The following is a 17799-nucleotide window of genomic DNA, read 5'->3' on the forward strand; positions in this document are numbered from 1 at the left end:
CAGCATTATGTATGATAGTTACAATAGCATTTATCCCATAAAACCTCTATAGTGGTACATACCTTGCAAGATGTCATTCTGTCGAAGTACAGTATTGCATCCAGTGTTCAATTTTCTGATATTTTGGTAAAGTAAAAATACACTTAAGCCAATCATATACATATTCAGCATTTTCCCGTTATAGAAAAAACTGTTCAGTGAACAGTTTTTTCAGGCATGTAAAAATATTAAAACTATTTTCATTAGATCCAGCTTTTCTAAATTTACTGACATGAATAATGGTTATTGCAGTCTCGGCATTATTTCTTAAAATTTATATTTTAAGCTTTCAGAAGTTGTTTTCTTCCACTTTATTTTACCTCATTTTCTGTACTGTTCAGATTTCCTGGCCTGTTTGCTGTAAACATTAAAGAATTTACTGTACAGTACAGTATTAACAATATTGAAATGAAACAATTCTAAGAATTTATTCTGTTGGAGAATAGTTACTTCTATTTATGCACAATTTTAGACTTTATGGACACAATGAATGTTGCAAAAGTTAATCTTCAAAAATCCACATTAACCCATGGGGCCACAAAAATTTAATTTTGCTTAATGTGAACAAATTGTTATGGCTGAACGACCAGTCCATTTTCATATATTAAAACTTTTCTATACTGTACTACAAGGATAGACAATATTTACAACTTTAAAAAATGTTTCATTATGTGCTCCTAACTGGTGGCGTAAAACTGCTCATGCCACCACCCACCTCTTCTCAGCAGTATATTTAACGAGAATGATCCTATAGTACAGTATTTATCAAATGTTTTCAAGTTTTATACCCAAGCTATGGCTTTTTGCTCATCATAACGTACATTTTGTAAGATTATTGACAGTCAATTTACAAGCTACAATACAGTACATCAACATTTTTCCTATAACACTGTACATCATATTACATGCTTCTTTAAACTATGAAATGGGGTAACACATTTCATGATACACTGTTATAGAAACAAAAACAAAGTATTTTCATTGTATTGTCCCTCCTAAAAGAAACACTAACTTCAATGGTATTTATGAAATTTTCTGCATTTGATATTCCATACAGAACTTTGGCAACACTGTCAGTTTTTGCATCACATTAAAAAAGTACATTGACATTAAAAAAGAACATGACATTAAAAAAGAAAAAAAAACTCATGTTAGATATGGGATAAAACTCTTTATTTGGCAGGAGACAAAGAAAAAACCCATCTCTCATGGATGTGCTGTTAAATGTAAATATAACCGAAGTGCTGAAAACTTTGGCTTACAGTACTGTGTTTTATAATACAACTACTCTATCTATTACAGTTTAGCCCCATCCTCCCTACTAATACATTTTTTTTTTTTACAGAATCTACCAAACTGGTAAAAATGCAATGTATCAGCAAGAATTAAAAGACCATTGACTTTTTTAAGCATCTGTTTTGAGAGATTTTAGGGTTCAAACATTTATGATTAGGCAAAAACAGTTGCATTTTTAGAGTATCAAATTGAGAATGGGCCATACAGTTATACACAAGCCTCCCTGTCCCCTGTTCCACATACTATGCCTTAACATTTACCACCTTTAACATACATCTCACAACTATGCTGAATAGTTTCATACATTCAATAACTTGAGATTTAAACATGGCAGAATTTTCCCTTGTTAAATATCTCATTCTAAACAAAATATTAAGTAATTTAAATATTTTAGATACTTCAACTGTACATTCCCAGGTAGCTTTATATACATTTGTATTTTTTATACATAAATATAGTTAACCTGAAAGAAAAATACTGATAAATTATGTATCACTAACCTTAAACATATATGAAATGTATATAAAGTATACATAATGTTCTGCATGGAGTTAACGGGAAAGGTGGAGTTGTGGATGATTTTTACTCTTCAGCATTTGAACTTCACACAGTATTGGAGATAATACTTCAAATACTATACTTAAGCTATCATTACACCTTCAATATTTAAAAAATTGATAAAACAATGGTTATTAATTTACTTGAAGTTACTATACCTTTAAACCTGAGAAACAAGTGTAATTGTTTATTCAAAACTTTTGTAAGGACTCAAACACTCAAAGAATTTCAAAAAGTCTTCTATTACAATTTGGACAAATGCTAAAAGTGTTGGAAATATGAATTATATGTCGTATCCTCCTCCTTTTCCTGACATTAAAAAGAGTAAAAATGTTTACCTGTTGTCCGAAAAGCACTGTGTATTCAGTTTTCTCTAATGCTTAAGTGGGGAATTCAAAAGCAATTTTTACAAAATTTTTAGATATTACCGGGCAAATTTATTTTAGTATTAAAGTGCAATATTTATTCAAATCAAGTTTCCTAAACCTTACTTTTTTAATTTATAATTTTACAATCCAAATCATATTTGTGCAGCATGGTAATTTGCATTAAAGTATTTAATATGGTACTGTACATCACACAGAATGAGTATAGGGGTGTACCGTATTAGATACATTAAAGAGGTTGGGATGCCTAGTCAGTTATATAATGTACTTTATGAAAGTAAATATTGGCAAAATATCTAATAATCCTACAACACAAATTGGTTTCTTCCAAGAATCATAACCTTAGTGTAGTTAAAGTTGTCCATCGTCTAGTGCACTGCAGGTAATAGTCAGTCAAAATATACATCCCGTGTCAGTGTTTGAATCAATATTGTACATGTGGTTCAAAAATAGCTCAACTGCATCTCCCAGCAGTCATTTGGAGTCTTGACTTCACCTCCCACATGAACTTACGATGATAACCGCACTTGCCTGGACAACGAACACCTTCACACTACTGTATTTTTACTCTTGCATACAGATTCATTCCTTTTTCATACATTTCAAACAATATTGTTTGGTCCTGGCTCCCATTACAATGTAATGTTTACAAATGCCAGAAAATAAAATATTGACTGCTGCCCAGGCAAAGTCAAGGGCAAATGTGTTATTGTTACTGATCCCTACAAAGTGATAGATCTCTATTAAAATAATTACGCAGTTGGATGCTCCTTTTGATGACCATACAGTACTTTCAAAGTTAATGAATAAAAATTATGAAAATTTTTTACAAATCCAATAATTATAAAATAAGCTCTATGTTGTACAGTATACTATGTTCATTACTTGAAAATGTTTGCCATCATCAAATCATCCTCCAGTAGTAGTTTTAACATTTCTCATGAAATAACCATTTATTTCTAAACCATGCTAAAATTATTTTGCTTCTAAATAAGTCTAAAACTTAAAATTCAAGTATCTACCATTTGATTAGTAATCACAGCACTGCAATGGCACTAGTGAACAAACTTAAATAGTTACATACAACTTATGACAATCCAAGGACTGATAACCTAACCTTGAAATATGAAAACTTGGCAATTTTACACTGTAATCACCCTCCCCACCTTTTTACTACTATTTATTTCCCCTAAACTAAGGTAACCGACAGTGTGCACTTACTGTAGTAGCTACTACAGTATTATCAATGTCAATGCAGTACAGTAATTATTTTAATTTTATTATATCCCTTCACAGATGTTAAATTCATCAATCCCTAAACAAAATCATGTTAAAATTTAAAATCTTAAATTTCTTAACAAAAAAAATTAATAAATAATAATAAATTATTATTATTATTATTTCATACTGCTCTTTCAAGACTGCCATTATTTTATTGGTACAATAAAAATCTACTTTGTCCTTCCAATTCTAGAATTCCAAATCAAAACATTGGCTAGTAACCCTCACACTTTCTCCCATCCTGTTCTTTAAGCACATCCTTGGGGCACATCAGATCCCATGATCGTCGCCGTGCCTAAATCAACATAAGCACTTCCTCTAATTTCCTTTCCATACTGCGAGTAATCGATGAGGTCTTCTTCATATGGAGCAATCACTTGCATTATACAAGTAGATAAGCCTATATGCTTGGCTGGTATTTTGTGCACTATGTGATCTGCAGGAGAATTCGAATGAAGAGTGGCCAATTTGTAGCACACCAGTGACTGAATATTTGAGAGTACAGTATTAACAGTGTTTACCTAGTGCAACAAATCTACGATTGTATTGCCAAAGGTCTACAGGTAGAAAACTGAAACGGGAAGGCCTCCTCCCTCCCACCCCTTTTTCTTCTGCCCTGTGCAAATTTCATTAACTATCCATTACCCCAGCCCGTCCTCCAAAGACCCAAAAGCGATTCCATGCACCTGCCAAACTCCCCGTTCACGAATGAAAAACGGTTTACACACGACTCGACTGATTTTGTTCGAACACTTCCGGAACAAGTGCTTCATTGACAAATTTTGTTCGAACCACAATGCTATAAATGCTTCACCCGCGTACTGCAAATAATCGCCAACAGAACCTAAACACCTAACCTATGCCTACATAGAGTATGCACAATATGCTAATATATTATGATATTAATTTATGAGAAAATTCCAGTTTTGAATGAACAGTATGTTAAAATTTATGTGTCTGTGGAGTTGACCACTGGATGTAATGGACTTAAGTAGAGGACGGGTTGTTTACCCAGATAAAACATGTGGCAATTTTAAATTCTTATAAATATTATGGCGACTAACTTTACAATAGAATTTAAACCGACTGTGCAAATACAAGCACTGGTGGACAAGTACCATCAAAGCAAGTAATTATCAAAAGAAGGCACCAAACCAGGAAGGCTATGTAGCACCATCAAATGTGTGGGATAATCAGAGGGCGCTAAATATCACCAAGGATGCCAATACAAGAACAGAAACATATAAGGCGAGCGATATCAAAAGTATCTTGTTGCCAAGAATACTATCGAGGGACAAGCGACCGCGGGGGACAGTCGGAAAATAAGACACACGCTCATCCTGGAAGTCAGGACATTCAACAAAGATATGCAGGACCGTAAGAGGGACAATGCTAATTGGACAATAAGGAGCAGGGCAGCGCTCCAAGTGACCATGAGTTAAGCGAGTATGGCCAATACGCAACCTCGCTAGAGCCGTTTCCCATCGCCGGTTACGGTGCTAGGACGACGGCCACAACTCTTAAGAGTATGCAGCTTGCTTCCAATAACAGAAGACCAACAAGCCTGCCAACGGGTAAGGATGGAGGAATGGATAACCGGGTAAAAATTGTAATAAGATATACCTTTACGAGAAATGGGACAAGAGCGGACAGCTTCCCTGGCGGCAGCATCCGCACATATTTAAAGAGACACCAATATAGCTAGGAACCCAACAAAACTCGGACTTAAATTTACTGTGAACAAGAAACGGCCAATGCTGGATCTCGACAACCACTGGATAAACCAGATTAAAGGACCCGAGAGCCATGAGGGCACAACAATTACAAAGGAAGATTGTCAACGAGAGAGCAGGAGACAGAGCAGAGAGAATAGCATAAAGTTCCACTGTGAAGATGCTAGTCTCCGGAGGTAAGCGACACACACAAGTGCAATCAGGAAAAACAACAGAGTAGCCTACACCGTCTGCAGACTTAGACCCATCAGTGAAGACGGAGCGAGAGTGAGAAAAGTGCTCAAGGAAAAGGTGTTTTAGAATCGTAGGAGGGGTAAAAGCTTTAGTGATGCGGGTTATGTACAAAACTGCGGAAGGGGGACTCTCCACGGGGGCAAAAAAGAAACACGAGGAGAAATGTTAGAAAAACGAACTGAAAGAGAAAAGTACCATCAAGTAAAGTTCACCCACTCTTATGTGCAGGATGTCTGCAAGCTGAGTGCACATGCTCAGGGACTATTTGATAACATACTGTCTGAAATCCACTGTCTCCATGCACAGGCAGGTTCATTTGCTTTCCATGTCTTACTACCGACTTAAATTATTACCTATTTCAGTGTCTTGAGCCGCCATCAAGACTTTTATACTTTGGAACATCCTCCAGCATTATCAACTACACAATACACTAGTTTATATACCAATCTATAAAAAATAATTTATGGCCATTATAGATTTAACTACTGGAACGAAATTTTCATGTAGCACAGGCTATGGTGAGCCCATAAGTGGAGGCTCTTTGGAGCCATTATCAGTATCAATAGCCAATACTGGGGGATGGGGGCCGTGGACAAGCCAATAAAAAAAAACCATATAACTAGTCAGATCGGTGAATTGATGGGGTACACACATCTCTCGCAGCCGAGTGCCACAGGAGTGCTGCTGTCGGCAGGCTGGCCAGTCTGTCTAGGGAAAGATATCTAGGAGTTGCAAGAGTATTGGTTTCCTAGTCCCCAATTTTGGTAGTCTGGTTGAATTTCCTTCAAGGTGTCAGAGGTAGTCAAGGCGTTCGAGAGACTACCATGCAATGAATATGTCTTGCTTTCCTACACTCTTATCAAGAAGATAAACATGAAGATAACTGCAGAAGGCCTATTGGCCCATATGAGGCAGTTATTTTTATCCACCCAATCTCATTTCTATCTACAAATGCATACCAATTTATGACAATTCATACAATTTCACATGCACTATGTAAACAAAGATTCGGTGTTCCTAAAAATTAGACAAGATAATTAGTTTTATATATTTACCAAAATGTCAAATGACAGACTAAGCAGGCAATTATAAAAGAAAAAAAAATGCGAAGCTGGGAAAGCTGCATAGCACAAATAAAAAAAAACAGGCGACTGCTTAAATAGAAATGCTGTCTCGTGCTACCAATTCAACATTGATTTATTAGCCCTCCAACCCTTAACACCTTGCCATTTAATAGTGTAAATACATGCTAGAAAATTCTTGAATACCGTCACAAATTTGTTGCATGGGATCACATTGCCAGAGTCAATATACCTTCAGTTGTGCAGTATGTAACTTGCAAAACAGCTCATTTCTTATCAATTACAAGAGAAAATAAAAATTAACAAAAATGAGTCAATAAGCCATATGAATTTTAGGAAAAGGCAAAGCCAATTTTTGCAACACTCCAATGCTATTTTTTTAACCATAAACCCAGACAATAGCCAGAAATAATTATCAAGTATTCTAAAGGCAATTAATAGAGCACATTTACCTTTCTTCTCGCCTGTGAAAGTGTAGAAGGCATCAGCCAGGAGGAACAGAATATTAAAGTAAAGGAAGGTTATAGAAAAAAGAAATGATTACCAACTAATAAGACTTTACTAAAAGCTTAACACCACACTATAGATTGCACTATGTCAATATACACTTCTTGCATTACCAATCACAATCATTCACAGCAGTGAAGTACAAAACTGCTTATAGCACAGCAAGACAAGAACAGTCATTAAACCATGAACTATCTTTTAGTAGCAATTTAGACAAAGAAATTAAATTATATATATTTTAATTTCTTTGCCTGCAAGGGCTACAACTTTCATGTACAAAAAGACACTTCATTTTTAGCACTGTTCTACCAATACAAATTTAGGAAAATAAGCCACAATGTGTCCAAGTCAACTGAATTGCTGTGTATAATGCACATTGTTATGAACTATAGCCTTAGTGTAATACATTTTAGAAAATTGACAGTTTTAATATTCTTGCACAAAATGTATTTTAAAAACCAATTTGGTTAAGTGACAAGTCACAGTACTCCATTTTGAATAATTTCAACATTTAGGGTAAACAACAACAAAATTAGAGTAGAGATTTGAAAATGGGTGGCAACAAATATTGCAGAAAAGTTAAATTTGAAAGACATTTTAACGAGAATAGAGCAAATGAAATGCTGGTATAATTAACATTACAGGAAATTTAAACTTAAAAATTTAAGCGAATCTTCAACATTAAAGTTATTAAAATTCAGATATTTCAAGGCTACACGTCAAACAAAACCTACTATGCATAACTAAACATTGCTTATTTAGGAATATAAAAATATTGAGTACCTATTTACAATTCAAACAGATCTATTTAAAGCAGAGGAATGTACATAACATCAAATGACCGAGGCCAGTCTAACATTTCCTTCTAATCTAATGTTAGATTATAATTAAACTTATGAGATCAGCCTTGAGTGTGCAACACAATCTGTCCCATTAGCTGCATTCACTTTAGGACCACCAACTGTCAAACTTTTGTCGCTCTGCAATCAAGTACATCTGTACTGGTTTACAGAGAAGTTTACCCATAGAATATTAAAGAAGTATATTAGCAGCAGTGAGTGCAGCAGCCAGTAGTGTGAGCAAGTGAGGTAAGAGGTACTGAGTGGGAGACATGAAGGTTGGAGCACTGCTGGTCTGCCAACATGGCGTCACCTTCAAAATTTGCATGATCAGCGAGTCAAGGATGTTAGATGGGGTTGGGTCTTCACATTGCTCAGTGTACTTCACTACACATTGGTGCATAGCATTTACTTTTCTGAAAATATATAAAAGTGTTATGGTTAATGGTCCAAGTTAGATTATGTATCAATACAAGTATTTTAACTTTAATAAAAACACAGATCTGCTGAACAGTGTCTTCAATAAGCACTACCAATTCAATTACCATTTTTTTGGGGGGGTTATCTTGAGAAGATTTCGGGGCTTTTTTTTTTTCGTTCCTGCGGCCCGGTCCTCGACCAGGCCTCCACCCCCAGGAAACAGCCCATGACAGCTGACCAATACCCAGGTACCTATTTTACTGCTAGGTAACAGGGGCACAGTCCGCTCGGATGACTGGCTCCCTGTGACGGGGGGGGGGGGGGGGGGGGGGGGGTGATTCTTGACAACTTTACATTTAAAAATTTATGCAAACCAGCTATTTGTGGGTAAAAATTAATGTTACAGGCTTTCAATAACAGTATTAGGAGACCATTATGTATATTCAAAATACTGTACTGTACATCAGTTTTAGTTTAATACACAAGTAGTACTACTGTCAATACAATGTTAGTACTGCATGGTAAAAAATTTGGCAAGTGAATTTCAGTACACTGTATTCAGTGAAGCAGAAAATCGACTGGTGAAGCAAATCTAAGAATATAACTTCCAATAAATTATCTTTGTAGACCAGTTAAGCTTTTGTATAATGTGGCTAAATATTAAATGAACATTTCCAAGATCAATTATAGAAAATCTTGTGTTTTGGCTTAGATTAAATGGACTTGGTACATAAAGAAAAAGACCAATAGTACTGTAGATTGTTTTCAAACCTAGTTGGACACTTCATTCACCAGATTAGTGGTCATGATTAATGGAAAATGGGAAAGAACAGTGATAAGAGTAAAAACACGACATTGTCAGATTATCTTGATAGATCGCCACAGTTTGAACTTTATATCTGGCTCAGCAAAATAGTGGGGAAAGAAGGAATAAATGGAAACTATTTTAGAGTCGAGTGGAACACTAGTATAGTAATTAGGGCTGATAAAGAGCCAATGAGCATACCACAGATGGCTTTGATTTATTTTGTTTACTTTGTTATTTATGGCACTTTCAAAAAGTGTCATTTGGGCAGACTGATGCCATTAGGTCAGGGATGAAAAAGGACCAATAATTCTCCTGGTTGACACATTATCAGGGGGTAGAATTTAGGATTAATTCTTTTGGACCAATTCAAATTTAAGTTTTATAAAAACTTACTTGCAGTTTTCTTCATTTATTACGAGATCATTAATACCAATACTCAAAGGGTCACTTTGCGTCTCTTCAAGATCAGGTACCTTTTCTTCAATACAAGACTGTATTTTGTCTTTCTGGCTGTTTATACATTCTTCTCCCTCCTCAGCCATGAACACTGAAAGAGAATTATAAACCATACACTAGATAAATCAGTATAATACTGGAGTAAGATTAATATATTAATTATTTCAGATTTATTAAACTCAAATTGCAACACATGTAAACTAAAAGTAAATTACTTTGCTTTACCATTAATTTAAAACACTGGGAGAAAAAAAAAACATTGTTCAATGGTTTTATAAAAGATTAAAAAGCTACTTTTGCACTACACAGGATGCTCTTCCAGCTAGTGAAGCACAGAGCAGATGGAGAAAACTTTACAAACCTACAAAAACCAATACTCACAAGCAATTTTGTCTCCATCATTATGGCAAATAAAGTCTATTCCAGCATCTATGGCCTTCCTGGTAATGTTCAGGTCACGCAGCTCTCTTTCATTCATACACCTTTCAAGTTTGGTAAACAGAGCTTCAGCACAAGCCATGAGACGATCACGACGGCTGAAGTGATAAAATTGGATTTTTATTACAACTTCCTTACATTATTGACTGAAAATGCATTCTTCCAACCCAGTTCAGCAAGTAAATATATTGCACAAACTTTTCTGCCCAATGCTTTACCCTAACTATACAACCTTCAAAATCATGATCCTGATTGAATGCAATTCAAAAATTATGGGTTTTTATTAGACTATTGAATGTAGCGTTTGAGAATCATTTAACCACTACTGTGCACACCATATCAGAGAAGGGGGAGTGCATCAAACGGCACACGTTTGTTAATACAGTACATCTTAAAATTCAAAACTCCCATGGGTACACTGACCTTGCTTCCCGTTCCTCAGTACTAGTAAACAGATACACATGGTATTTTTCCATATTAAACCAGTGCACAGTACAGTGGTTAAGAGGCAAACTAAAAGCATGAAATTGCAAAGTATTGCATTCACAACAAACGTAATTCTCCCAGTGTCAAATATATTACGTGTACGTACAACCATTCTGATATATGGTACAAGACCGAACAATAAAATATGCCAATTATACAAGGTAGGGTATCCAAATTCGTAAATTTACAAGAGTGAGGTACTGTACTATATAGCAAGAACAGGAACTAAGCAATGTAACACTAAAATATGAAAGTTATTTATATAGTAGAAGTGTACCAGTATACTGTACATGCCAGCTAGGAAAGTAACCCTTTGGCCAAATTCAAATAAAAAATGTACTTTTCATTTGAAAAGTTACCTTTCCTTATCAAGGTGCTTCTAGACCAAAGTCTTTGATCCAGTCTCAGACCAGAATTTAGGCAATAAAGTTTCCACTTGTCAAAACATGCATTTCCTCAATCACAGCAGCTTAGTCTATATTTACAGTATTAAGCAGTTTATGAGCTTTAAAAGGCTGGGAAAAGTCAATCAAAAGGCTATTATGGCCAACATCTCTAGTGCTTTAGAGATCGAACCATTTTAATAAAGAAAACTGGCTACTATGAGGAAAGTTTAGGCTAATGCTTTTTGAATCCCTGGCCTTTGCCTTCTGGTTCACTGTCTGGTCAAATGCCGTTTAATGCCACTAAATGCAGTCTGAAAAGAATTGCAGACCAGTTTATCACCCTTTGGAGAAACTTGCCAAATACCCTCTAACACAGTTAAGGTACTTCTTGCACTCTTGCAAATAGCCCTATTGACCTGCATCTTTAGCCATGCTCCTGGTCATTTCTCGATTGAATATATTGAAAAAGTTGCCCGTTCCATTTTTATCAATTTAATCATAATATTTAATCTATACTGTACAAAACTTGCCAACCATCTAATTTACTCCCTTCCTGAAGTGGAGAGGATGAAACAAACATAAAATAAGATAAAGGAATTTAAATTTACCCTTCATAGTTTGACTATTTTGCAAGTCCAATACATTACAATACTGTATTTACATTCCTACCTGGTAGGAACTAAATGGACAAAATGCCTTACCCACAGTACTTCTTGAAGACCAAATCCAGCTCTCCCCTTGGTATGCTACGATTTATTTCTACTTGAAGTTTGCTCCAGTTGATTTGACGGCCAACACAGTCTCCTAAATTACTGCCAGACTCCTGTATTTTATGAAGTATATCATTAGACAAACTACATTTTAAAAATTTACTTTTCTTAAAGAAGCTGTCCATATAAATTTAAGAAGTTTAAATAACAGGCAATAAAGGAAGGCAATTCCAGTCTTGAACATTGGAAACTTAATACAAAATTCATTATCCTAAAATAATTTAAATTGCAGATTATAATTATACAACAAAGTGCATTAGCTGAAACCATGTTAAAATTATGTAGAATAGTTTTTATTTAGTTCTCTATCCACACATCTGGCAGGTCATTTTTCTTGCCTGTTGAGGAGGCTTAATATCAATCTTTCAAACTGCATCATGTTTTATGCAAACAGCCAAGATCTATGTTTGCAGTTGCTCAATGTACGGGAGATTAAATAATACAAGTGCTATCATACAGTGTACAGTACCGACTGTTTACCGTCTTTGAAAGCATGTACCCTAGTATGTTGGTCAAGGGTAATAAATACTGTATAATGTATACAATTAATACAACAATATTCAAAAAGGACTATACTATAGGAGTCATTTAGATTAGGAACTACTGTAAATATACTGGGGCAAAGTGAACAATTAGCAGTGTCTTCTAAACTCTTGCAAGGGTGACTCCATACAGCATCAATTGCTGTAGATCAATTTACAGCATCTTCCCCCACCCCTCCAGAACACACCCTACGTTAAGATGTCTGTACATTACTACTATTGCCAACAAAATTATCATACCTCTATATCATTTACAGCATCCTCTCCAACAGTTGCACGGCATCGTTCTTTCCAGTCTGCTATCTGTGGCACATCGTCAGGACTTTCTATGTTCTCTGCAAAGTTTGCAGCATCTCCCAAATTCAACTGTTGCCCCACAATACCTATAAAAGAAAAAAAATCCATGTTCCATATTATAATTACAATGTTGTCATTAGTAATGCATTAATGGAAGTTAAGCCAATTTAAACAGCATGGCAATTACACACACACCAGTGTACAAGAGTTCTTACATTCTTGTACAGCCATTGGCATGTGAAGCATTTTGGTCAAGTCCTTAATCCTATGTTCCCCATAATATGACCCGCCAAATTGTTTAACTAGATACCCATTTTACTGTTGGGTAAATAGAGGCTAGTTAGGCTAGAGCTAGAGGTTAAGGATTGATGCCCAGTAAATCCTCCCCGGCCAGGATACAAACCCAGGACAAAGCGCTCACGAAACGCAAGGCAAGCGTCTTGCTTCACTACGGGAACTTGCCTGCTCAATTGTTTAATAGCCAACAGTTCAAAACCCTAGCTAGAACTAGTCCCATTTAAGAACTGGTTTTCCATATTCGGGGACCAATTACCCAAATATTGCTAGGTGGAGGCATTGATCAGATGTATTTTAAACAGTTTGACCAAATGACACTGGGAATCAAATGGCTATTTGACATGCTGACCACATCACCTGTTATTTCCATGTTGGAGCAGTATACAGTATTCTGATCCTACATATTTCAGGCTTAAACTCTATTGTCCTCATACCTTGAGAATCATTACTAGCGATACTAGTCTTTCGTGCAGGATCTAGTCTATCCCATTTCTTTACTAATATAATGGCCATTATTATTCCCTTAGAAACAAGCATTTCTGGGCTTTCAGTACTGTAGTCTGCACTGCAGTAGCAGCCTTAGGATCCATATGCAATTTTTTTTAGTTCCCAACTCTTTTACATTTAGTTCCTCCAGTTGCTTCTCACTTCACATGTTGCTACATCTATTTTGATTTATGTTGGCTAGTTTAAAGCTATCTTGTGTTTCATAGTAGTCCCAGCTCTGAGGTGGGAAAAGTATTCATAAATGTTTTCAAGCAAGTCAAAAACTTTTACCCTGTGCAGGTAGTCGACAAGTGGGATGAACTGAATTTGTGGAAGCTACCTCCATCCACAACTTTACAGCCAGGCACAACAAAACATTGAAGTGTCAGAATAGTTATACAGCACACTAATGCAACAGACAAGGATAGTATGCATGGCATAAAGAGCTTAACCTCACTTTCCAGTAGACACTGATATGAAAGTACAATTCTGGCAAAATGATCAAAGCTGCTGCAAAGTGCATACACTGAAGATATACCAGTGCTCTAAAAACTGGCATAGTTCAGTTGTCCAAGATTAGCTCTAGCTAGCATTTTTACATTAGGAAAGAACATTGCCAAGGTCGACCTTTTACTTTTGTACCATCCCAGAGGAAAAAGTAATTATACATTGTCAAGTTAGATTCAACACCATTATAGGAAATTCATACAATCAAATACTGGGCCATCACTTTACATACTACATTGATAATGAAATTACACAAGTCAATATTTCTATATACAGTACTGTATAAATGACATCTGTATGCAAGAATGTAGACCCGTTTGTAGGAGGCCACACACTTTGGGCGAGCATCATCCAACTTCGCAATGTGAATGGTCTGGGGTTTAGGATGGATACAAGCTTATCAGGCTGGGTCCTAGTCCTATTAAGTGGGGTCTGGCATAATCGTGATCTGTATAAAAATCAGTACAAGGTGGTTGGCAGAGTCCCTAGATTTCTTGGCACGTAAATCAAGAGAATGTGTGTGTGTAAGGTTGAAGGCCAGATGGGAAAGAAGGGGTAGAGAAGGGGAAGAAAGGGTAGGGAGAGGAAAAAAAGGAGAAAATGGAAGAGGTTGGGAGGGGCGGGGTAACTATTCCGGAACCCATTGGGTCTCCCTTTAATACTGTATAACTCAAACAATGGGATCTGGAGGACGAGCAAATGTACCAGAAAAACTATCCAATAAAAATCATGTTTGTATGGGCACTGGACCAGAAATGTGAGAGGGGAGGAAAAAAACAAAATAACAGAAGTTATGAGGTGTTGCACAAGCACCCAACTCACCTGTGAGGGCAAACATCACCACAACACAAACAGGTACTTTCCAACCCATAGCCAGAGTGTGTCCTTGACTCCTGTCTTCCGCACGCGTCTAGCGATTGTCACTGGTGCTCTACCCGGCCTCTTACTGTCTAGCTGCCGTTCCGCACTTCTCAGAGTCACTGGTTCAAGTGTCCCAGTAGTGTCCTCGGCCGCAGCTACCAATGTAATGACACAGGCAACAGCAGCCCCGGGCCCAGTGAGCGTCAGCTGACCGCTCCGGCCCTTGTTATGGCTAGTGCAGCTGTACTCACGCCTGCCAACACACACCTCCCTCGCACACCAACACTCACAACTATTATTTCGAAAAATGCCTTTCATATAATACCAATCCTATGTATATTTAACGAAAAATATGTATATAATCCTCAAAGTTTTAAAACCGAGTAGATGGTATAGAGGTAATTTACACATAAAGGAACACTTGCCATTGGTATTACTGCGAGCTATGCCAATGGTGCTGCTTCAACATTTTACCTGGTAATTTACACCAATTTCGGGCACTAGAGACCATTGATTTGGTCAGTGTGAAAATAAGCAGTTGAAATTCAAATATTTACCTTCATGCAGAAGTTGTTTTTCGTTCCTACATGAAGCAAACACGTCTTATTAAACCAAACAAACTTCTTGTCCCTAACTATGGGAAGACCTTTGACATGATCTATCCCTGTCAAGGCCTCATGTATATAATATAGGCCTATCTATCTAATTTACATAATGACAAAAGGCATAATGATTGAGGAACATATGGTATACAATATTATAATATCATAATAACTATAAGAACATAAGAATAAAGGCAACTACAGAAGGCCTATTGGCCCATACGAGGCAGCTCCTATTTATAACCACCCAATCCCACTCATATATACTTGTCCAACCCGCGCTTGAAACAATCGAGGGACCCCACCTCCAGCACGTTATGCGGTAATTGGTTCCACAAATCAACAACCCTGTTACTGAACCAGTATTTACCCAAGTCTTTCCTAAATCTAAACTTATCCAATTTATACCCATTGTTTCGTGTTCTGTCTTGTGTTGATACTTTTAATACCCTATTAATATCCCCTTTGTTATGTCCATTCATCTACTTGTAAACCTCTATCATGTCACCCTAACTCTTCGCCTTTCCAGTGAATGCAACTTAAGCTTTGCTAATCTTTCTTCATATGAAAGATTTCTAATTTGGGAAATTAACTTAGTCATCCTACGCTGGACACGTTCAAGTGAATTTATATCCATTCTATAGTACGGCGACCAAAACTGAACTGCATAATCTAAATGGGGCCTAACCAGAGCAAGTGGCTGAAAAACCACACCAGGTGTCTTGTTACTAACGCTTCGATTGCTAAATCCCAGTGTCCTATTTGCCTTATTACGAACATTCATGCATTGATCTTTTTGTTTTAAATTCTTACTAATCATAACTCCCAGATCCCTTTCGCAATCCGACTTCGCAATCTCAACACCACCCAGCTCGTAACTTGTAACTCTATCATCATTACCTAGTCTCAGAACTTAACATTTATCAGCATTAAACAGTATCTGCCAATCTTTTGACCATTTCAAAACCCTATTTAGATCAACTTGAAGTGATAGTGAGTCTTCTTCCGTGTTAATTTCCCTACCGATTTTTGCATCATCGGCAAATTTGCAAATGTTGCTACTCAAACTTGAATCTAAATCATTTATATATATTATAAACAACAGAGGCCCCAGGACAGAGCCTTGAGGCACTCCACTTACAACATTTTCCCACTCTGACTTAACCCCATTTATACTTTTTTTTTTTTGAGATATATACAAGAGTTGTTACATTCTTGTACAGCCACTAGTACGCGTAGCGTTTCGGGCAGGTCCCTGGAATACGATCCCCTGCCGCGAAGAATCGTTTACTAACTCTCTGTTTCCTTTGGTATAGTCATGCCCTAATCCAGCTTAAATATAGCACCTCCAATACCATGATCCTCTATCTTTTTAATCAGTCTTTCATGTGGCACTGTATCAAAAGCTTCGCTAAAGTCAAGGTACACAACATCACAATCCTTACCACTATCAACTGCCTCAACTATGCTAGAATAAAAAGATAACAAATTTGTTAAACATGAACGGCCATTTATAAAACCATGTTGCGACTCAATTATTAATTTATGTTTTGGATTCATGAACTATAAGGCAATCGCTAGCAGAGGTAACTAAAAACTGGTACGCCAAGTTACGACCTTTTAATCCCCTTGAACGTACCTGTGCAGGGTCACTGAGCGGCTACCTGGTGACGTCATTGACCATTAGCGATGTCTGTGCAAGGGTCAGTGAGGTAACGAAATTAAAGTGCGACGGAAGACGCGCTGTTAATCCCCTCGAACAAAATGGCCGGGCCTAGGAGCGAACCTTTTTATCTAACATTTTGGAAAATTGCATGTGATGGATGGGAGAAGACAATGAGGTACTAACGAATAAAAATTAAAAAAGCATACCCTGAGCTAGAGCCAAAACGTTGGGAAAATTTAAAACATGCTCCAATGACCGTGCATCAGAAAAAAAATGGAGACCCCCCAGGCCCCAATGTCCGTGCGTGGGGGGAAAAAATGGCTACCTTAACCTCGTGTTTTTGTAAAATGATAGAGAGGATCATTTTAAATAGACTTTTATATATAATAGGTGATCAGCTGTCTAGTAGTTTGCTCGGGTTCCTCAGAGGAAAAAGTACCTCTGACTGTATTATTAAATGTCTAGCTAATGATAATGATTATGATAGAATTTTTATTGATTTACAAGGAGCTTTTGATAAAGTCAACAAAGAGGTTTATATGAATTAGCTGGTCTTGGTGTTAAAGGGAGATTATTGCGCTGGATAGGGGATTATCTTTACGAAAGGAAGGCTCAGGTCTGGTATCAAGGTTGTATGTCAGGTGTGAGGTCTTTTGAACTCGGCACACCTCAGGGAGAAGTGTTGAGTCCCACCCTGTTAAATGTACTAATGAATAAGATACCACCCGAGAGATACTCAAATGGGGTAACTCCGATCATATATGCCGATGATATTTCAAAGGTTCAAACGGTGTTGGATAATTTCGGAAACCTGTGTCACCA

General features: G+C 36.7%; 1 protein-coding gene across 1 annotated transcript; it reads right to left on the bottom strand.

Annotated features, from left to right (window-relative positions):
* Positions 1-7146: 7146 nt before the first annotated feature.
* Positions 7147-14972, bottom strand: LOC123759733 (27 kDa glycoprotein). Its single transcript, XM_045744990.2, has 6 exons — positions 14671-14972; positions 12502-12644; positions 11651-11772; positions 10021-10175; positions 9577-9730; positions 7147-8371 (listed from the first exon to the last, which is right to left on the bottom strand). Exons 1-6 carry the CDS (start codon positions 14717-14719, stop codon positions 8149-8151), a joined length of 846 nt encoding a protein of 281 aa, XP_045600946.1. The 5' UTR covers positions 14720-14972; the 3' UTR covers positions 7147-8148.
* Between the last annotated feature and the right edge of the window lie 2827 nt (positions 14973-17799).

Source organism: Procambarus clarkii, chromosome 22, assembly GCF_040958095.1.
Source record: "Procambarus clarkii isolate CNS0578487 chromosome 22, FALCON_Pclarkii_2.0, whole genome shotgun sequence".
In the NCBI taxonomy this organism is placed as follows: Eukaryota; Metazoa; Arthropoda; class Malacostraca; order Decapoda; family Cambaridae; genus Procambarus; species Procambarus clarkii.

Coding starts and splice junctions, on each gene's coding strand:
- LOC123759733 (XM_045744990.2), bottom strand. CDS start 14,719: ATGGGTTGGAAAGTACCTGTTTGTGTTGTGGTGATGTTTGCCCTCACA. Junction 11,773..12,501: donor ATGCTGTAAATGATATAGAG/GTATGATAATTT, acceptor CATAAAATACAG/GAGTCTGGCAGTAATTTAGG. Junction 10,176..11,650: donor GTCTTCAAGAAGTACTGTGG/GTAAGGCATTTT, acceptor TTATCACTTCAG/CCGTCGTGATCGTCTCATGG.